The sequence below is a fragment of the Lithobates pipiens genome, unplaced genomic scaffold (genome assembly GCF_037356315.1).
Source record: "Lithobates pipiens isolate NorthernLeopardFrog02 unplaced genomic scaffold, aLitPip1_a1.2 Scaffold_16, whole genome shotgun sequence".
NCBI classification, from domain to species: domain Eukaryota; kingdom Metazoa; phylum Chordata; class Amphibia; order Anura; family Ranidae; genus Lithobates; species Lithobates pipiens.
In genome coordinates, this window is record NW_027507748.1 from 124,741,712 (window position 1) to 124,764,139 (window position 22,428).

The 22,428-nt window shown below is 40.5% G+C and overlaps 1 protein-coding gene across 3 annotated transcripts in view; it reads left to right on the forward strand.

Annotated features, from left to right (window-relative positions):
* Positions 1 to 1,282: 1,282 nt before the first annotated feature.
* The window catches only part of RSKR (ribosomal protein S6 kinase related), a 44,843-nt gene continuing 23,697 nt past the window's right edge, over positions 1,283 to 22,428 (forward strand). For 2 of the 3 annotated variants that reach the window (XM_077480423.1, XM_077480425.1), the window contains exons 1-8: positions 1,283 to 1,389; positions 1,840 to 2,088; positions 7,787 to 7,870; positions 9,378 to 9,446; positions 10,007 to 10,076; positions 12,290 to 12,397; positions 19,447 to 19,487; positions 21,636 to 21,663. In XM_077480423.1, the coding sequence (XP_077336549.1) occupies positions 1,363 to 1,389; positions 1,840 to 2,088; positions 7,787 to 7,870; positions 9,378 to 9,446; positions 10,007 to 10,076; positions 12,290 to 12,397; positions 19,447 to 19,487; positions 21,636 to 21,663 (676 nt within the window). In that variant the 5' untranslated portion in view covers positions 1,283 to 1,362. The remainder of the gene's footprint in view (positions 1,390 to 1,839; positions 2,089 to 7,786; positions 7,871 to 9,377; positions 9,447 to 10,006; positions 10,077 to 12,289; positions 12,398 to 19,446; positions 19,488 to 21,635; positions 21,664 to 22,428) is intronic. The other variant, XM_077480424.1, reaches the window with a different exon arrangement.

Sequence of the window (22,428 nt, forward strand, 5' to 3'; positions counted from 1 at the left end):
AATCATGCGATGCAGGTGGTAAATAGTAAACTTGGATGGCACACTCCAAACTTGATAGATGGATCATAGGGTTAACCAGGTACATCAGTATCAGATGGAACATCAGAACTCACACAAGGGTGTGGATTTAAACAATCATCACCAAAATGAAAAAAAAGGAGCAACAATAGTGAAGCCCGTAATGAGAAAAAAACTTAAAATGTATTGTAGTCTACTTACAGGACAACAGCAGCATCAAAGCATATAAAAATCTGCGGTTCATAACATGCTTGCATCGGCCAGCTTGACATGTTTCATCCTATGTTGATGGGGCTTTTTGTTGTAAAGTCCATTCAAATATTTTATTTTAATCTAAAAAAATGTGTTTGTGTTTTGGCACCTTAAAAATCCCTGGGCATTGTTTTCTTTATGTATATGTTCTTAAACTCTGTTATATTGTATTGTGCTGCCAGTGGTCGAGTGTAGAAACTTCCTGAGGATAAGATAGCTTCATTGACCATTAACCTTTGTTTAACATTATTACATACCTTCCTACCATTTAATCAATATTGTCAACCCCCCCCCCCCCCCCCCTTCATACATCAGTAAACATCAAACAAAGTTGCTTGTCGCGATTTGGCTGATACCATTACACAACAGTGGCTTGTTGTAGTAGTTCATATATTTTAAAAATCACCTTTAGTGGACACACTCTTTAGGTTGCCATTGGTGATTTTTGAAAATGCCAGTTGCAGAACTGCCATGTTCTTCCAGAGTTTTTAATAATTTGAATCAAGGACTCCCGAACTAGCATGCAGATTGAGAGATCCAGTTTCACTGCATGAATGCTTGTTGTAGGTCAGTGATACCAAAAGTACTGAAGCTGCATACTACCTGCAGAGAACTAGCAAGGTTTACCAATGGCAGCATAGCAGCATAGGGGTTTTCCTCAATATATATACCAATTGCAGCTTAGGGGTTTTTCTCACTATATACATCAATGGAAGCCATAGGGGTTTTCCTCACGATATTTCAGGTAGAAATATACAGAAATAATGGCAATTAAAAAAAAATAGGAAAAATAGGTAAAAGGATGTAGTTTAATAAAAAATGCTTCACTTGCTTCTATTTTTCCAAGAAGGCACTGAGGTGGACAGACTATCACCATGTATGATATGTATAAGAATTAGACTCATGAATAATGCAGCACTGGATGTATAAGCAAAGGCCAGTACTTAGCAGCAGATTAAAATTGTTTGTCCAGCTAAAGCGGATTACCAGTACATGTGACTCCCCTCAGAGATCAGAAAGTGTTTGAGTGGTGGGGAGGGGGGCTTGAAAGCACAAAATCTGATCTACGTGTACGCTAACTGAAGACATGAAATGGGAGCCACCAGCAGTGACACCAAGGTAGGGGTAATAGATGTAGGGTGAAAGAAACATTATATAAAATAGACATTATTTAATAGATTCATAACTTTAAAATGTAATTGAATTTGTAGTTCAGAGTAGCTGTATGGAAAAAGTCATTATGTGCTCATTATTTTTTAAATGGTGTATATTTTTGTCACAATTGAGTTGATGGAGAAGTGAATACTGTTTATTAAGGTTGATTACATTTAAGGTGTCACCATTTTATTAAGGCAAATATGATACTGGAATGCAGGACAGTGTAATACACTTTTTAAAGAGTATTTATTATTTTGTTTCATACTCCTTTACAGCATATTAAAGATATTTCATATTTTTCCTGGGGTTTTTTGAATTGATTTACTAAATTGTTTATCTTTTAAGTATTTTAAAGATTTTTTTATTTGGATAATCCTCCTTTTTTTAAAGTTTAGATTCTTCTTCTTTTAGGGCTGTACCTCTGTGTCACCCAACCTTTGGGCTCCTTCTTGGAAAGGACTGTTGAGTGGGGACAGCTTGACAACATCACGTTTTGGTCAGCTGTGGGCAACTGGCCGAACAATAAAGGACAGGATTAAGACGTCACATCAGACTAGCCTTCCAGAAACAAAAGTCACAGAGAGACCTTTGCCACATTGCGTATCCTTATTCTTGCCTGAATTTCCAGTGTGGTCACCAGCTGTGCAGCCAGAGTTAAAGGTCTTGTAGTAAAAGTGCAATGATGCAATGTGATGTGCTATGAAGAATAAGAGCTATCATATAGATAGTATGGGGTACAGTTGTGCTCAAAAATGTGCATACCCTAGCAGAAATCTTAAAATTTTGCCATTAATGCTAAATATTATCATGCCAGAAAATGCTTATTTAACCATTCAATGCAGGGCACTTATACACCTTCCTGCCCAGACCAATTTTGAGCTTTCAGCGCTGTCGCACTTTGAATAACAATTGCGCGGTCATGCTACATTGTACCCAAGCTAAATTTTAATCATTTTGTTCCCACAATTAGAGCTTTCTTTTGGTGGTATTTGATCGCCTCTGGGATTTTTATTTTCTGCTAAACAAATAAAAAAAGAAGATCGAAAATCTTGAGAAAATAAAACTGTTTTTTTTTGTTTCAGTTACAAAACTTTGTAAATAAGTAAGTTTTCTCCTTCACTGATGGGCACGGATGGGGCTGCAGTGACCGGCACTGATAAGGTGGCACTGATGGGCACCGATGAGGTGGCACCAATGAAGTGGCACTGATAGGTGGCACTGATATGCGACACAGATAGACACTGATAGGTGGCACAAATAGGCACTGATAGGTGGCACGGATTGTCATGGATAGGTGGCACGGATTGGCATGGATGGGCGGCATGGATAGGCGGCACGGATGGGCATGGATGGGCGGCACAGATGGGCATGGATAGGCGGCACGGATGGGCATGGATGGGCACTGATAGGTGGCTAGGATGGGCACTGATAGGCGGCTAGGATGGGCACTGATAGGCGGCATGGATGGGCACTGATAAGCGGCATTGTAATTTAAAGTTTTGTAGGGATGGATGCCAATCAGTGCCAAACAATAATGCATGCCAATCAGTGATGCCCATTGTGGGCACTGATTGGCATCCATTATGGGTACTGATTGGCATTCATTATGGGCACTGGTTGGCATCCCTGGTGGTCTAGGGGGCATACTTGGTGCTGGGCATCTCCTGGTGGTCTGGTGGCGTCCCTGGTGGTCCAGTGTGGGCATCCTCAGGGGGGCTGTACTGATAATCGATCAGCACAGACCCCCCCTGTCAGAGGAGCAGCCGATCGGCTCTCCTCTACTCACGTCTGACAGATGCGAGTAAGGAAAAGCCGATCACCGGCTCTTCCTATTTACACTGTGATCAGCCGTGATTGGACATGGCTGATCACGTGGTAAAAAGTCTCCGTCAGAGACTCTTTACCGAGATCGTAGTTGTGGTGTGTCAGACTGACACCCCGCAACAATGATCGCCACGATGCGCGCTCCCGGGGGCGCACAGCGGCTTAATATCCTGATCACGTCATATGACGTCCAGTCAGGATATTAAAACCACTTTGCCACTGTCATTTTGCTATATGGCAGGCGGCAAGTGGTTAAGGATAGTGGTCATACGAAGCCATTTATTATAACATAGTTGTGTGGCTTATTTTCAATTTATAATAACAGAAATCACCCAGATGGCCCTGATCAAAAGTTTACTTACCCTGGAATGTTTGACCTTGGTACAGACATACAAGGTGACACACAGGTTAAAATGGCAATTAAAGTTTAATTTCCCACATCTTTGGCTTTTTAAATTGCAATTGGTGTCTGTGTATAAATTGTCAATGAGTTTGCTAGCTTGCACGTAAATGAAGTGAGCAGGCTAGATACTGAGCAACAGAGAGCAGAAAAGAACAGTGAAAAGACCTGCATATCAAGGTAATGGAACATTGTTTTTAACCCCAATCAGCTCCGGAAGGTTTTACCCCCTTCCTGACTAGGCCATTTTTTGTGATATTGCAGTGCGTTGCTTTAACTGACAGTCGTGTGACACTGTACCCAAATAAAATTGATGTCCTTTTTTTCCCACAAATAGAGCTTTCTTTTGTTGGTATTTCATCACCTCTGGGTTTTTTACTTTTTGCAAAAAACAAAGACCGACAATTTTGAAAGAAAAAAAAAAAAATTACTTTCTGCTATAAAACATATCCAATAATAAAATGTAAAAAATCTAATTTCTTCATAAATTTAGGCCAATATCTATTCTGATACATATTTTTGGTAAAAAAAAAATACCCAATAAGCATATATTGTTTGGTTTGCGCAAAAGTTATAGTGACTACAATCTATGGAATAGATTTAGGGACTTTTTATTTTTTTACTAGTAATGGCAGAAATCTGAGATTTTTAGTGGGACTGTGACAAATCTGACACAAAATTACACACTTTTTGGGGAATATTGACACCAATACAGTGATCAGTGCTAAAAAAAATGCAGTGTAACTGTATAATTGACACTGGCAGGGAAAGGGTTAACATCAGGAGCAATCAAATTGTTAAATGTGCTCCTTATGTGTGCTTTCTAACTGTAGGGGGAGTGCATTGACTAAAGGAAATCAGAGATCCGTGTTTCAGCAGAAACATGAGATCTCCGTTTTTCTCTCTGGCAGAACGGTGGTCTGACTTGTTTACATAGGCAGACTGCCGTTCTGCCTCTCTGCGAACGATCACCGGGTTCCCAGGGGACATTGTGTCCACCAGACCCACTGATTGGCTCCCGCTCTGTCCAATCACAATGGGAGCAGGGCTCCAGCAGAGCCCCAGAGCTGAAGAAGATGATCACGTAGAGGTACGTACGTGACTTTGCACTCTCTGGTAGAACGGTGGTCTGCCTTGTTTACATAGGCAGACTGCCGTTCTGCCTCTCTGCGAACGATCACCGGGTTCCCAGGGGACATTGTACATGTACTTGAAACAAAAATGATCTGCATGGTTGAGTTGCCAGAAAGAAGCCTTTCTTGCGCCAATGCCACAAAAAATCCCAGTGAGGCATGTCAGGGTATTGTTTGGCATTATGTAACCAGGCTTTTTTGTGGCATTGGTTCCGTAAAGGCTTCTTTCTGGCAACTAGACCATGCGGATCATCTTTGTTCAAATATCGTTGTATTGTGCTCCTTAATAATAAACACACAGAACAATTCTTCTGGCCCTTGTGGCTGCAATGTTTCTTGGTCTAAAGCCCCGTACACACGAGCGGACTTTTCAACATCCAAAGTCTGACGGAATGATTCCGGCAGACTATACGATCGTGTGATTCGCAAAAGTCTGACAGACTTTAGAAATGGAACATGCTTCAAATTTTTCCGCCAGAACTCTGCCGGACCCAGTTCCTACCGAAAAATTCGCTCGTGTGTATGCTATTCTGACGGACTAAAACCGACGCTAGGGCAGCTATTGGCTACTGGCTATGAACTTCCTTATTCGAGTCCAGTCGTACGTCATCACGTTCGAATCCGTCGGAGTTTGGTGTGATTGTGTGTGGCCAAGTCCGCTCATTCGGAAAGTCCGTTAGAACTCTGTCAGAACTCCGGCAGAACTCCTTCGAAAGTCTGTCGGACATAAGTCTGGTCGTGTGTACGCGGCATAACTGACCTTGGCTTGGTATCAAGAGATCCCCGAATTTTCCTCTTCTTAATAAGGGATTAAACAGTACTGATTGGCAAATTTAAGGCTTTGGATATCTTTTTATATCCTTTTCCATCTTTATAAAGTTCCATTACCTTGTTTTCACAGGCCTTTTGGCTGTTCTTTTCTGCTTCCCATTACTCAGTATCTAGTCTGCTCAGTGCACTCTCATCAAAGCTAACAATCTCATTGACAATTTATACACAGACACTAATTGCCAAGGCCAAACCCTCCAGGGTATGCAAACTTTTGATCAGAGCAATTTGGGTGATTTTTTGTTATCATTATGATTTAAAAAGGAGCCAAACAACTATGTGCTAAAAAGAAAAGAAAAAAGGGCTTCATATGATCACTATCCTTAAGTTTTTTAGCATGATCAGTCATATTTTCAATATTAATGCCAAAATGTAACAATTTCTGCGAGGATATGCAAATTTTTTAGCACAACTGTATATACTGTAATGCTCAGCATGAAAACAATCTATATAATGCCAATGTGTCTTCTACAACTTGAATTGTAAAAAGTCTGTTGCTTATTGCTTTTCTTCAGTTACAACATTCACCTACCAGGCTACAAGTCCAGCATATATAAAAGTATGCTTTTAAAGTGTGTTCAGTACTGCAGAATAATAAAAGTAAAGTAAATTTAGTAAAAATACCAATGTATGTACTATTATGTTTACTATTATAAATCATGTTGCTATAATCACCTGGTCTGCTTTATATTGCCCACAAAAATGTCAATCCAGCCGACATCTATTAGATTCCTTCATAGGATATGTCTGATTTACTTTAAACAAAATTTGGATTTCAGAAGTGATGGAAATACTTGTATAGCCTAGCTACCTACATTTTTTCAGGAGTTTTTTTTTAAGTCTTTTTATTGACAAGGGTACAAAAATTTCAGGAGTCATTTTTAATAGTCCTCTTCTCCATTAAACAATGGGGTTGATTTGCTGAAGTCAAATAGTCTGCTCACTTTGAAAGAAAATATTCCCTTACACAGTGAAAAAATATTTGCAATGAATACCAATTATGTGCAGTGAAAAGTAAAAAAAAAAAATCCACTATGTTAGCTGACACATGATTGGATGGTGGAAGTAAGCAGAGCTGCACCTCATTCAGGAAACTTTGGCCCCATATACACCTGAGCATAGCCCGATTTTGCAGCGTTTTTGTACAGGTCAAAAGATCACCAATGTAAAAAGCAGAAAAACCCCCAAATCTGTCTAAAAAGTTCCAGAACTTGTTTGAGCTTCAGGCGTTTTGGGGCTTCTGGCTCCAGGCATTTTGGAGTGGAGATGTGAACCATCTCCATAGAGAATAATAGATTATTTCCCCTCCAGTGTTTTGGAGCTTCAGACTTCAAGCTACAAAATGCTCAGGTGGGAATGGGGCCTAAGGGAAATAAATTGCAAAGTAAAAATATCCTTGCAGAGTGTACAGTCTATTTGAATTTAGTCAATTAACCCCAATGTATAGCATAACATTAAAGCTGAAGTTTAGCTTAATTATCTTTTTTCTGTACAGCTTTAGTCACAACACTTACCTGTAAAGAAGTATCATGCATTATGCAGGCAGTTGGACCATGTAAAAATCTTCACTGCAGGGATGCCCCATGCTCTTCCCGTCTCTGAACTTCCAGCCCTGCGATGGTTTAAATCCTTGGGCTCTGAGCTGAGTTGCTGTGAATAAGTTGTACCAGGGAATCTCCCCTTCCTCCATCGAGACAAATTATTTTATTGTTTACACTGCCTGTACAAGATTTCTGAATGGGAGAAATACTGACGATCCACAGGATCCTTTCCTCCATTCAGAGATAGATAGTGAAAGTAATGAAAGGACTTTCTCAATGAGGAAGAGGAAGAAGGCGGGGGGCGGGTCCTGACATGACTGGTAAGTAATGTGAGTAGTGGTGTGTAGTGTGCAGAAAAAAAAGTAATTGCTAAACTTCAGCTTTGAGGGGGGTCTGGCCACACATACCTCAAGTGGAATTTGTCAGAGGTACTTAGTACCACCAGTAGATATTTTCCAGTGTGTTAGCAAATTTCTGTAAAACCAAGATCCCACTTAGCAGACTTTGGAGAAATGATTGTGGTGAGTTGACAAGCAATGCAAAAATAGTTATCTCAGCAATATCAAAGAGGGATCTATTCATCTAATGTTGGTCTAACTTTATTCATTTATGCATGAATGTATCCTCCATAGATTCTAGGACGTGTTGCTAAAGGATCTATTGGTCCAGTACTGAAGGTCTTAAACTGCACGGAACAGAAGATCTTTGCTTTAAAGGTTAGTTAAAGGTTAGGAAAATCATTTAAGGCAATATAGAAAAAAATAATACTAAAATATATATGAAAAAATATATACATTTTTATTACAACTATCAAAAGATATTACAAAACCACAATGATCCTTTCTTGTAATAAGAGAGATGAGAGATGAGAGAAGAGAGAGAAGAGAGAGAAGAGAGAGATGAGAGAGATGAGAGAGATGAGAGAGAGAGAGAGAGAGAGAGAGAGAGAGAGAGAGAGAGAGAGAGAGAGAGAGAGAGAGAGATATCATTTTGCTCCTGTACAAATCATTAGTAATAGCTCATCTGGAATATGCAGTTCAGTTTTGGGCCCCAGTTCGTAAAAAGGATAAGGATATCAGGGAACTGAAGAAAGAGCAGAGAAGGGAAGCCAAACTGATAAGAGGCATGGAGGGACTCAGCTATGAGGAAAGATAAGCTGAACTGCATTTATTCTCTCTTGAGAAGAGGAGATGAAGGGGTCATATGACCACCATGTATAAATAAATAAGTGGTCTATATAGTGAACTTAGTGTAGAATTATTCACCTTAAAGGATACATTTTGCAGGTAAATAAATGTGTATTTACTATTTGTTTTTGTTTTTTGGAGCCTGTAAAGCATTGCACCAGCAATTAGCAGATCACTGGTGCCATGCAGATCCGCCAGTGTATCTGTGTGCCCGAACATCCTGTACGGCAAGCAGATACAATCTGGCAGGAAGAGAGAATGAACTACCACAGTGCTCTACAGCATCATAGTACTGTAGTTCATTGAAAACTACAAGCCGACAGCCACAAAGGTTGCCGGACCTTGTAGTTTTCCATTCACAGGACACTGTGAATGAGTAATGCGGCCGGGTGGGCTAGGGGAGGTCCTCAGGAAGGTTCACGGGTCAGTCCATTCGAAACATGTTACACCCATATTCAGACAAAAAGGTCAATTTGTCCTTTAAGGCCATCGTAGAGGACAAAGGGGTACTCTTTACGTCTGGAGGAAAAGAGATTTAATCTCCAAAAACTGAAAGGTTTAAGAGTAAGAGTTTGAAAATCTGGAATAGACTCCCTCAAGAGTTGTTTCTGGCCAGCTCAGTAAATTGCTTTAAAAAAAATGAAAAATTTGTAAACCCTCATATTTTTGCTAATATTGGACTGAATTGTGGCTATGAATCCACCCACTGCTATGCCCTGCCAATCGAAAGCCAGATGAACCTGATGTGGAAGTAGTCTCTCAGTTCTCCATTAGGCTTTGCCCACCTCTGCTACTTGACCATGCACTTGTCAGTGTGATATGGGTGCAGTGGCTGGGGAGGGAGGGAGTGCACTGAGGAAGGAGTGTCCAGTATTGACATAAAGCTAAATGAATCAGCCGTAAGCACCAATAAAATTCTAAAGGGTATCTACAAACCTTTTATGAATTCTTCCTGAATATATGTCATGTATTTGAACATCTAATTTGACCAATATGCAACTTTATCTATACCTATATTTATTTATTTGCTCCATAGGTATTACCCAAAGGAGAAGTTCTGCGGCGTAACACACTAAAACAATGTAAGGAAGAGGTCAGAATTCAGGTATGGCTGATCTTTTGCAGAAAAGCTTTAACCCTTTTATAAGTGCAGCCAAAAAAAAAGGAAAAATCAGCACAAGGGACATGTGTGCCTTGTGCTGATGCTTCTTTTTTTAGTTAAAATCCTCTTCCATCCATCACCCTGTCCCCGTCCCCCCACATTTTTACTATTACTACCATTACTACCAATGGCTCCCGCTGCTATTAATCTGTCCAATGAGGACAGAGACAGTGGCTGAAGCCACTGGGCTCGTGTACATCACTGTATCAGATGGGCTCAGGTGGAAAAAGCGGAGCTCTGGGGTGTAGCTGCAGAAAAGAATGCATTAAGGTGAAAAACCTTGAGAATTTACAATCACTTTAAGCCTTTTTTTGCTCACTGACCAGTTTTAGGTGTAATAATTCATGTACATTGCCATTTACGTCCTTTAAAATCTACCACCACCCCAATACACATGACCCGATGTTACTTAAAACTGAAAAGGCTTACATTGAAACTATATTGGTCATACAAGTTACTGATATATATATATATATATGACAATTGCCTACCTTTTCTAACAGCGACAATTGAAACATCCATTTATTCAATGCCTGGGAGAGAGCTGGCAAGGACAACGTCACCTATTTATCAGTAAGTCGCCCTCACTCACCCTACCACATACTGATACTCAAATTAATTAGCAAATAATAGAAAATCCACTTAGTGGCCACAAATACATAAAATCTGTTATGGAATTGTATATTTTAAAACAATAGGAAGTACTGCCATACCCACAGGTCCAATAATAGTTCTTTTTACAACACTTCAATCTGCTGGAGAAAAAGGTAAAAAGCTAATCAGGTTCATAGAAAGGGCTCTTTCACACGGGGCAGATCCGTGATGATCCACCCCGTGAACATCCGCTTGCTCATCAGGGATTGCTCCAGGTTGACCTGTCAGAGCGCCGCTCATCCCTATTGGAGATCGGATGACGATGGACCACAGAGTTCGTCGTCATCCAATCAGCAGATTTCCTCCATCACACTTTTTCGGATCAGAGCGGGTCGGATGTCAGTGGACATGTTACCACTGACATCCGACGCTCCATAGAAGTTTATGGAGCATCTGTTCAGGTCCGCCTAAAAATCTGACAGGTGGACCTGAATGGATCATTTGCCTGAAAAAGGCCTTAGATAATAAAATCAAAAGTGTTTAAACTTTGTAAATCATCAGCCCAATTGTACCCATTTAAATTGGCTAAATACATTCTGGTTGAATCCAAACTGTCTTACAGTTTGTATTCTTTCTAAAGCTGACACAGCCTAAAAGTCCATTCACACAGGGGCAACTTTGGATCCGACTTGAAGTCGTCCCAAGTTGCCTCAAGTCGCGCAACATGATAAAATCAATGTAAGTGAATGAGAGCCGTCTTAATGCACACTACTGAAGTCGCTCCGACTTCAGAAAAGGTTCCTGTACTACTTCAATCCGACTTTTAGGCGACTTGTACCCACTGATTTCAATGGAAGTTGCCTCCAAGTCAGATCCCCTGTCTTAACTAAAGCAACTTTCCAGGAAGTAAAAATAGTTTTCTAGGCAAACCCCTCCCTCCTACAGAGCTGATTATGATGTGATTGGCCACTTGCAAAGTCCTCTGTCCTGGAGGCAACTTCAAGTTGCCTTGTAAGTTGCCTCAAGTCACGCTGTGATTCATACTCAAGTCGTGTCCAAGTTGCCTCCCAAAATCTTGCTGGAAGTCGTGTTGCCCCTGTGTGAATGGACTCTGAGCAGATAAGCCTGAACTCTACCAGCAGGCTGCTGAGTCAAACCCTTGCTCTCAGTGGGGGAGCTGTGGTCTTTTTGCGGAGGTTTGATACACCCCCAGACCTATAGCTTAGCAATCAGCAAAGCTTATGTTCTCTGCTAACTAGAGAGTTTTAGGTCTGATGCACCAGAGTGAATGTTCAAGTGTCAGAGAGCAAGAGTCCCACTCTGCAGCATGATGACAGGGGTCAAGCTTTTCTACCCATCCTGTAGCTTCTTTAATATGAAATCAAATTGTTCTTTCATCCACTGCTGTCAGAATATAATGATCAGTAGTCGCAGACTCTGATCGCCAAATTTTTCTAATATTCTCCCTCTACAGAAGTTGATCAAACAATCGACTTCTGTTGAACGGGTGTGGCCGCACACTGAATAAAATTCAGTCAAGTTCTGCTGATCCAGCCAAATTTCAATCTGTCCACGGCCAGGCTTTTTTCCTTTAAGCCGGTAAGTCTGTAGTTATTCAAAAGAACAAATTCTCCTGCAAATGTATTCACTAACACTATTGAGACAAATCATTTAGCACTGACAGGGGCTCTTACAGTGATCAGATTTTATTTATTCATGTAAAATCTTTATCCCAAAAGACCAAAAGAATAAAACACTGTTGGTATAACTGCTTCTGTAACTACAGTGTGAGCTGGATTTTGGCTTCAATTTGTTAGTGCATTTAAATTCGAGAGTACTTAACACCCCCCCCCCCCCCCCCAGATTAACAATGCTGCTGTCTGCTGGCCCCCTGTGCTCCTCCATTCAGAGTGGGGGCACTCTAATACAGGAGGTGTGTTACTGGTCAGATCAATAGGTGAAAACAGAAGGGGAAAAAAAAGAAAACAAATGCAGCAACAATATCTAATGTAAGCTGCAATATTTAACATTTTTGGTTTTGGGTTTAATGCTACTTGAACAGTTAGTCAGACTTAGAATTGGATGTGATTTAAAAAACCTTTTCAAAAACTGGATATACTGGGAGCCCTAGATAACATTCCAGTGATAAAAATTCTGATCTGTTTTAATGTGCTTTCCTTTGTTTACTGCAGTGTGTAATTACTGCAGATACGGAGATCTCCATTCCTTATGGATGTCTGTCAAGCAAACCGAAGAAGGCACAGTCCGGTTATTTGCAGCAGAACTGGTATCAGTGTTGGGTAAGATCAATAGAATGTGGTCACTGTACACTGACACTGTTCTGATATCAACACACATAAAATACATATGATTATAATCGGACTAAAGCCTCATACACACGACTGGACTCTGTACAAACTTTCCTGTGGATTTCTGTACAAAGGGCATTGCCCGTTAACTTGTTAAGCATACACACGATTGGACTTTTTCAGTCAACTTTCACCAAATCACGTTTTTTCTGCTCTTTACCGCCACCTTTGGTCAACTTCTGTATTGTTGTCTGATCTTTTGCATTGGTTCTGAGCTTGCGTGTTTGTAAAGTCTGATGGTTTTCTGTACACACGATTGGACTTTGCTCCATTGGACTTATGTTGTAGAAAAGTTTGTCTGTTCGCACAGCCAACATTTGTTCAATGGAGTGTACACACGGTTGGATCTTGCCTTAAAACAGCTAATTTGCATGTTTGTTGTCAAAAAGTCTGATCGTGTGTACGGGCCTTTATGGTAACTGTTGGCTCACATGTCCCATTTCTGTCCCTTCTTTACTTTTTTTTCCCCATCCCTTTTTTTTTTAACCTCGCATCATTTTTTTTTTTTTACTTTTTTTTGTCTAAATGGGTCTGGGCATTCAATCGAGTCTAAAAACCTTTCCTGTCTTTTGACATCTTTTAGATGTTAAATAATCTCACACAGGCAAGGGATTCTTAATTAAGAATGGAGCATTTGCCAAACTCTAAAGATTAGTAGGCTAGATCATGATTATCCTCCGCTGGCCTGCCAACTCGTGGTTGTATGTGAGCCCTGGTTCACACTGGAGCGTTTTAACATGTGATTTGACATGTCAAATCGCATGGCAATTTGGCGGCAGTTGCTGTCAATGGCCCTGTCCTAATCGGTACGACGCCGCATCTGTGGCACTGCACTAATTTCAAAAAGTGGTTTCTGTACTACTTTTTGTGATTTCAGGCTGCGATTTATAAATTGAAATCTCAGCCGAAATCGGGACTAACCTGCAGGAGTGAAAAACTCGCCTGGCTTCATTCCCGCTGCTCAGTGTGAACCTGGTCTGAAACAATTGACTTCTTTTGACTTCTGGATTTTTTGTATCATTTAGCATTATTTAGTATTTAGTATTATTATTTAGGCTGGGTTCACACTAGAGCACAGCAGGAGTCCGGCACGTCTTCATTCACCGCTTCAGGTCCGATTTCAGCCCGAATTTTGGGCTGAATTTGGGCCTGAAATGGACCAAAAGACGCACAGGAGAGAGCCAGTCTCCATAGAGAGCCAGTCACAATCTACTTCTATGCGAATTAGATGCGAGGAAACCCACATCCAATTCACATAGGTGTGAACCCAGCCTTAGTATTTAGTGTATTATTGTATTATTTAGTATTGATGAGTCCCAGACACATAGATTATACCTGCTGTATTTCTTCCCTTCTGCTTCTCCCTTTGTTTTTTCCCAGCATAGCCCTTTATGTTTTTGTCTCCTATTTTGGGAAATGTAATTAAATCTTCTTTTCTCTAAAACATGAATGAAAATGTTAACTAAACCGGTAAAAGCAACCAAAATGTTTTTTGATCAGTTTGGGTATAGTGGGAGTCGGTATCTGTCTGTGTTCCATTTGTCTAATCATACAGCTGTCAAAAAGACAGGAATTGCAGGGAAATCATATATATGAATATATACAGTACTGTGCAAACGTTTTAGGCAGGTGTGAAGAAATGCTGTAAAGTAAGAATGTTTCAAAAATATGTTTTAATTATTTATTTTTTATCAATTTACAAAATGCAAAGTGAGCAAACCGTGGAAAAATGTAAATCAAATCAATAGTTGCTATGAATAAAAATTAACTATTAACACTTTTATTTCTGAAAGAATCCTTCATTTACGCCATTTTTCACACCTGCCTAAGCCTTTTGCACAGTACTATATTATATATATATATATATATATATATATATATATATATATAAAATATATTATATTTATAGTATATAAATATATATATATATATACAGTATATTTTACTTTTTTACTATAGAATATTGTATTTAAATGCCCATACTAGTGGGGAATATACTGTATATCTGCTATTAAAATGGATAGAACTGAATTGTCCTCTCAATTTCAACAGCTGGAGGATAGTGAAGTTAAAGCGGTGATCTGCTACTACATATTACTTAACAATAGGACACTTACCTGTCCTGGAGTCCATCGATGTCGGCACCGCAGCTGTTTCCAACAGCTGTTGGGTGCTGCCGCTGCCATTGCAGGTAAGAGTATCCGCCAGTGTATCCTTATGGTTTCACGCTGGGAACCCTACTGCGCATGCCCGAGGCCCAGCTCCTCTCTCCTACTGGCCCAGCGACAGGGAAAGGAGAAGGAGGAGGGAGCCCGGTGGTGATGTCAAAGGCTGCAGCCTGGACTCCTGGAAGTGGGAACAAGATACCTGTCAAAGACAGGTATCCTGACCCCCTCCCCACCGAAAAGGTGCCAATTGTGACAGCAGAAGTTCCACTTTTGGGTGGAACTCCGCTTTAAGGCAGCGGCTGCCTTTTCTGATTCCCCGACTCTGGATAACTTCAGCCAGCTTGCTGACACCGGAAGAGCATTGTCTCTGTATCTCACTTCGGCCACACATCTTAAAATATTCATTCCTTGGCCGTTAAGATCTTTGTGTCTGGGGATAAGAATGGCAAACTGCTGGCTAATCTTGCAGCTGACTCTAAAACCCAGCCAGTGGTATTTGAAATATGCTGCACGGATGGAACTATGACCTCTGACCCTATCTGCTCTCTAATGGAATTCAGAGCATATTATGACAAACTGTATAAAGCTGTCCACTCTATCCACTCATTTCCCAGTGTTCTATCAATATGTGCCCTCCGTCGAAAAGTGCCTGTGCATGCGCAGGACGGAGCCGCACACCAGCTTATTTCCCGATCAGCTGGAGTGACGTGACCATGGCACATGCGGACATCACACGAGGCATTTTTCAACGGGAGAGGGAATTTCATGGACACAATTAAAAGCTATTCACAGAGCACAGGGGGACACCGTAGTTGTTACAGTATGCCTCGCTGTTGCAGGGCGGCTTGTGGCTGTGTTGAAGGGCGGGTTTTGTCTGTGTTGCAACCAACCCTTAGACACAGGCAACAGGCGCTGATCAAGAAACTAAAGCCCGCTGTGCAACACTGACAAAAGGTGATTTTGAGTAGACCAAAACCCGCCCCGCAACAGCAAGACACAATATGAGAACTACAATTTCCCTCCGCTCTGTGAATAGCTTTTAATAGTGTCTCTCACGTTGAAAAATGCCTCCTAAGATGTGCACATGCGCCATGGTCACGTCACTCCAGCTGATTGCTCCGTTCTGCGCATGTGGGGGCACAGAGGGCACCGATAGAACACCAGCTGTAAAACGCTGAGTCAGGATGGTCTCACTGGGGCCATGCACCTGTAATTACACTTAAATTCCTACAGCTCTATTCTGATTGTAAAAAGCAAATGTCCTTGCCTCCTGAAATGTACCAAGCCCATATTGTTCTCATCCTCAAACCTGGTATGAATTGGTCCCAATGTGTCTCCAACAGGCCAATCTCTGTACTCAATTAAGACTTAAAGATCCTAACGAAAAACTGGCTTAATTCCAGGGAAGTCAACCGATGTTAACCTATGAAGGGTTTTCACCCACCTGCAGTTGTCCTCTACTAGACTGTTGGTGGCATTAGATCTGGAGAAAGCTTTAGATTCTGTTGTCTGGCCCTACATGTTTTCTGTAATGGAGGCTATGGGGTTTGGTGCAGAGTTTCTTAAGTGGATTGAGATACTTTATAGATCTCTGACAGCTCAGATTAAATTGGGGGTGATCTCTCATCTTCCTTTTCAGTAGTAGGAGATAGGAGGCAAGGTTGTCTGCTATCCCCAGCCCTCTTTGCCCTGATGATGGAACTGCTGGCCTCGGCTCTTAGACGTTCATCCGCAGTAGTGGGTATCAGCGTTGGCACTCTGGAGGAAAAGTAAACTATGTATTCGGATGACGTTACTTTATTTCTTAATGACCCTGGACCCTCCCTCTAGAGGTGTTGCATATTATCTCTGTTTTTTCGGAATGCTCCGAGTTGAAAGTAAACTGCGACAAATCACCGAGACAAAAGCGATTGGCTGGCCCAGCCCTTCCCTTAGTATGGACAAATAATATTAAATTCCTTAGTCTTTTTGTCTCTCCTTCTACCTCAGATTATTGTGCATAAAATTTGGCTCCACCAAAGTATAAAAACTAGGTGACATTTTTTCAGCGTATTAATTTCACCTTAAACTCCTTTCTCTGGGGCTCGAGTCAGCTGAGGCTTAAATTAACGGCCTTCCAATGACCCTGGCATCAGGGTGGCCTGGCCTGGTCTGCCCCGATCTTCACAAATATTTTCTGGCTGCTCTGTTATTGCATGCCTATTACTGGCTGATTGCAGATTACTCTAATTTTTCGAGGCTTCCTCTTTGGGTTCTTTTGAGGCTTTGCAGAGTCTTTTGTATTGTCTTCCCGTGCTAACAAATGTTATGAAAACTGTGCTAAAGGCTTGGTCGGTAGTCAAAGCTGCTAGTCCCAATTTCCCTGGGCACTTCTCCCTGCATCCCACCTTGTGGTTTAATCCTGAGCTGTCGGAAATTTTTCAATTCCTGATCCACATATACGGATGACCAGAGGCATTAAATACCTTGAACAGATTTGTATTGGGATAATGTTTTTGACCTTTAACAGTTTAGAAAACAATATGATCTACCTAAATCACATCTGTTTAGATACGTACTGTTTAGGCATATGCCTTCTACACTCAAATTTGCCAGTCTATTCTCTATACCTCTTCTCTTGAAAATCTGCTCAGAGAGGATGCCATGGTTAAATCTCTTTCCACTCTTTATAAAGAATTACTCCCTTCACTCCATAATGGCCTTGAGTCTCTCTGAAATAAGTGGCTTGTCGACTTTCCTGATTTGGATGAGGAGGATTGGGAGAAAATGTGGGAATGCTCCTTTCTACAATTGGCATCTGCCAGGGACAGACTAATTCAATTTAAAGTTATACATCGGGCCTACCTTACCCCGTGTGTTTGCACAGGATATACAGTGCCTTGCGAAAGTATTCGGCCCCCTTGAACTTTTCAACCTTTTGCCACATTTCAGGCTTCAAACATAAAGATATAACATTTTTATTTTTTGTGAAGAATCACCAACAAGTGGGACACAATTGTGAAGTGGAACGAAATCTATTGGATTTTTGAAACTTTTTTAACTAATAAAAAAATGAAAAGTGGGGCGTGCAAAATTATTCGGCCCCCTTGCGTTAATACTTTGTAGAGCCACCTTTTGCTGCGATTACAGCTGCAAGTCGCTTGGGGTATGTCTCTATCAGTTTTGCACATTGAGAGACTGAATTTCTTGCCCATTCTTCCTTGCAAAACAGCTCGAGCTCAGTGAGGTTGGATGGAGAGCGTTTGTGAACATCAGTTTTCAGCTCTTTCCACAGATTCTCGATTGGATTCAGGTCTGGACTTTGACTTGGCCATTCTAACACCTGGATACGTATATTTGTGAAGCATTCCTTTGTAGATTTTGCTGTATGTTTGGGATCATTGTCTTGTTGGAAGATAAATCTCCGTTCCAGTTGCAGGTCTTTTGCAGACTCCAACAGGTTTTCATCCAGAATGGTCCAGTATTTGGCTGCATCCATCCTCCCCTCAATTTTAACCATCTTCCCTGTCCCTGCTGAAGAAAAGCAGGCCCAAACCATGATGCTGCCACCACCATGTTTGACAGTGGGGGATGGTGTGTTGAGGGTGATGAGCTGTGTTGCTTTTACGCCAAACATATCGTTTTGCATTGTGGGCAAAAAGTTTGATTTTGGTTTCATCTGACAAGAGCACCTTCTTCCACATGTTTGGTGTGTCTCCCAGGTGGCTTGTGGCAAACTTTAGATGAGACTTTTTATGGATATCTTTGAGAAATGGCTTTCTTCTTGCCACTCTTCCATAAAGGCCAGATTTGTGCAGTGTACGACTGATTGTTGTCCTATGGACAGACTCTCCCACCTCAGCTGTAGTTCTCTGCAGTTCATCCAGAGTGATCATGGGCCTCTTGGCTGCATCTCTGATCAGTCTTCTCCTTGTCTGAGCTGAAGGTTTAGAGGGACGGCCAGGTCTTGGTAGATTTGCAGTGGTCTGATACTCCTTCCATTTCAAAATGATCGCTTGCACGGTGCTCCTTGGGATGTTTAAAGCTTGGGAAATCTTTTTGTATCCAAATCCGGCTTTAAACTTCTCCACAACAGTATTACGGACCTGCCTAGTGTGTTCCTTGGCCTTCATGATGCTCTCTGTGCTTTCAACAGAACCCTGAGACTATCACAGAGCAGGTGCATTTATACAGAGACTTGATTACACACAGGTGGATTCTATTTATCACCATCAGTCATTTAGGACAACATTGGATCATTCAGAGATCCTCGCTGAACGTCTGGAGTGAGTTTGCTGCACTGAAAGTAAAGGGGCCGAATAATTTTTCACGCACCACTTTTCAGTTTTTTATTTGCTAAAAGAGTTTAAAATATCCAATAGATTTCGTTCCACTTCACAATTATGTCCCACTTGTTGGTGATTCTTCGCAAAAAATTTAAATTTTATATCTTTATGTTTCAAGCCTGAAATGTGGCAAAAGGTTGAAAAGTTCAAGGGGGCCGAATAATTTCGCAAGGCACTGTATCCATCTGTCCCAGTCGCCTGCTGAAGGTGTGTGTCAGTCTCAGCGGACTACATTCATATCTTTTGGTGGTGTCCCCAAATTCAGGTATTCTGGACCACTGTGACTTCTTTTATTCATAAGAATTTTATGAATAATGATATAGTGGCTTGAGCATACCATTTGTTTTTGTTCTGGTATTAGAATTGTTTTTTTATATTGTTCATTGTGTTATTACGAGCCTGGGTATGCCCAATAGCCTCTGTATTGTATTATAATACTTTTTTTGTTTTTAAATACGAGTATTAACCAAGTAATTTATCTTTACAGTGTATCTTCATAACCTGGGAATCATTCATCGAGATGTAAAGGTAAGAATGCAATGCACAAATGTTACATAGAATAAATGCAGTTAAAATTAAAGTGGACTGCCACATAATATCGTATTAACTAAGTTTTCTATTTTTTTACATATTTGCTGCAGTAATACCTGCACTGAAGGTGACAAATAATTGGGAGGGGTATATAAAAAAAAATTCTGGATGAATATCACAAGCATTCAACCAGCCGTCACACATTATACCTGAAGTAGGATTATCTTCTATGATTGTAACTTCTAGATTGAACTGACTATGTGGCATTTTCATTAAAAACCTTAATCAGGAAAAATATCACATGATGGCCACTAGATAGAGCTGACCATCATATGAAATAAACAAATTAGACAAATTACAGTGATTGTGACAGCTGAGCGAATGCTTGTTACTTTCGTACATTGAAGTTTTGAATGGTAGAAAAATTATAGAACTTAACCACTTCCAGGCCGCCGCACGCCCATATACGTTCTAACTTTGAAGAGGGATATCTTTGTTATGGCAGCAGCTAGCTACCATAACCCTTGTATCCTCTTCTTCGACCGATGGTCCAGTTTCCGATAATAGTGGTCTCTGCAGCGGATTTGCCGCAAAATCACTTTTATCAGCGGCGGGAGAGGGGCCCCCCTCCCGCCACGCTCCAGTGCGCTACACTGCTTACTGGAGCCATCGGCAGTGGCGGAGGGGATTGGATCCTCTTCTGTGTGTGGTATGGAGACGAGTGAGGGGAAGATGGCCCCCACTCGTCTCCATACCATTGCAGGGCAGAAGCGATGTCAAAACATCACTTTGGCCCATAGCTCTTAAAGGGCCTTTTTTTTTTTAAATTAGTTCAAATGACAAAATTTGTATTTATTTTTTTCATTGCATTTTAGTGTAAATATGAGATCTGAGGTTTTTTTGACCACAGATCTCATATTTAAGAGGTCCTGTCATGCTTTTTTTCTATTACAAGGGATGTTTTACATACGAATAGAAGTGATACAATTTTCTTTTGTAAAAGAACAGTGTAGAAATAAAAAATAAAATGTAAAATAAATAAGAAAAAAAAACAATTTTGAAACGCACCCTGTCCCGCCGAGCTTGTGTGCTGAAGCGAACGCATATGTGAGTAGAGCCTGCATATGAAAATGGTGTTCAAACCACACATATGAGGTATCGACACGGTCGGTAGAGCGAGAGCAATAATTATCGCCCTAGACCTCCTCTGTGACTCAAAACATGCAACCAGTAGATCTTTTTAAACATCGCCTATACAGATTTTAAAGGGTAAAATTTTGTTGCCATTCTATGAGCGGCGCAATTTTGAAGCGTGACATGTTGGGTATCAATTTACTCGGCGTGAAAATATAAATTTGTTGCACTAAAAGCAAAAAAAATATTAACGAAACAGCAGCTAACACAATATTGCTGGACACAATACAAGATATATAAAAGGTACAGTGTAGCGCTAAAAAAATTCAATCAATATACAACGGAAAGAAAGTTCATATAAATGATTTGTGTGTTTTAAACTCCAAAAGAAGAAAAAATCCTTCTCTGTCAGTCCAGAGAAGAAGAGAGGAGAGGGACCATCACCAGCACCCGACAACACTGATTCTTACCATCAGTGCAATTTAACCATGCACATAAAGCACAATCCTTGACAATCAGATCCCCCCGTCTCTTCCTTATCCTGACTCAGCAATCCAATCCAGAATATATCATCAGTTGGTACATATATAGATTTTAACTCCACCACACTCCAACAGATATATCCTCAATAATAATTCAATGGCCACATGCGGGAATGAAAAAAACAATCTCATTGTGCACATACTATAAATAATCCGAACAATCTTTATTCACAAGTTCTAATGAAAATACACTCACATTTTGTGTGAAGTTTTACCAGCATAAAGATAGGAATGTCACCAGCACTTTCTAGCACAAAAAAATGGAAGCCACTCCCGCACTCCTCCGCATGTCACTAGTCCCTCATATACCCAACGTTTCGTCACGAATGTGCATCTTCAGGGGCGTGGCTATGTCATTTTTATGTATTTGTGCATAAAAATTTGCACAATGAGATAGTTTTTTTAAGATTTAAGATCACAATATTATTTCAAAGAATTTTCTAATAATATCATCATTGTGCTATTTCAGATGGAAAATGTATTGCTTGATGAAAGAGGTAAGTGAAACTCCATTACAACCTCTGGTGTTGCTTAGGCTTCAGAATTCTTTATACCACATCCTTGCTGCAATGAGCACTGCAAAATAGACACATTGTAGATTACATATTTTTATCATTCTTTAATATGTTGCTAATCTGCTGGTATAAATGAAGTATGCAGCAACAAAAAACATTAGATGGGGGCTTTCCAAATGATTCAGCCAATATTACTCCAGATGACCCCCTTCGGTGGGGAGATCAGGTCAGTACACAGAAGCCTGTTGAAACTTTATCATAAGCAGTTATCACAAAAAAATGAAAGAAGTCAGCCCTCGCGCCGCTAAGTGATAAATGTGACTAGAGTGAAGCAATGTCAAAAGCTAATAATAATAAAGGAAAAAAATATTAAATAAGTAAAAAGATCAAATGAAGACCTCTGAGTGATATAAAGTGCAAGTGCTAACTCGTGCAAAAAAATGCAGCAGGACAAAATAGTGAGCACAAACTATCAAATGGATAATAAAAAAAGGGGGGGGGGGGGTCCTGCGCAAATCGTGCCACTCATATAATAAGATGAAAAAACTCAAAGTAATAATAAGTGCAAAAATTACATTAAGTAAAAGAAAAAATAGTCCATATGAAAGCACAGATAAAAATAAGAAAAATTGAATGGAGGAAGGACCAATGATAAAATGTCCACTAATCCAGGCTCCCAGAACTCTCACCTTCAGACGAAGTAAACAAGCTGATCAAACAAGCCCCAGGACTCTCTCATTTCATTCA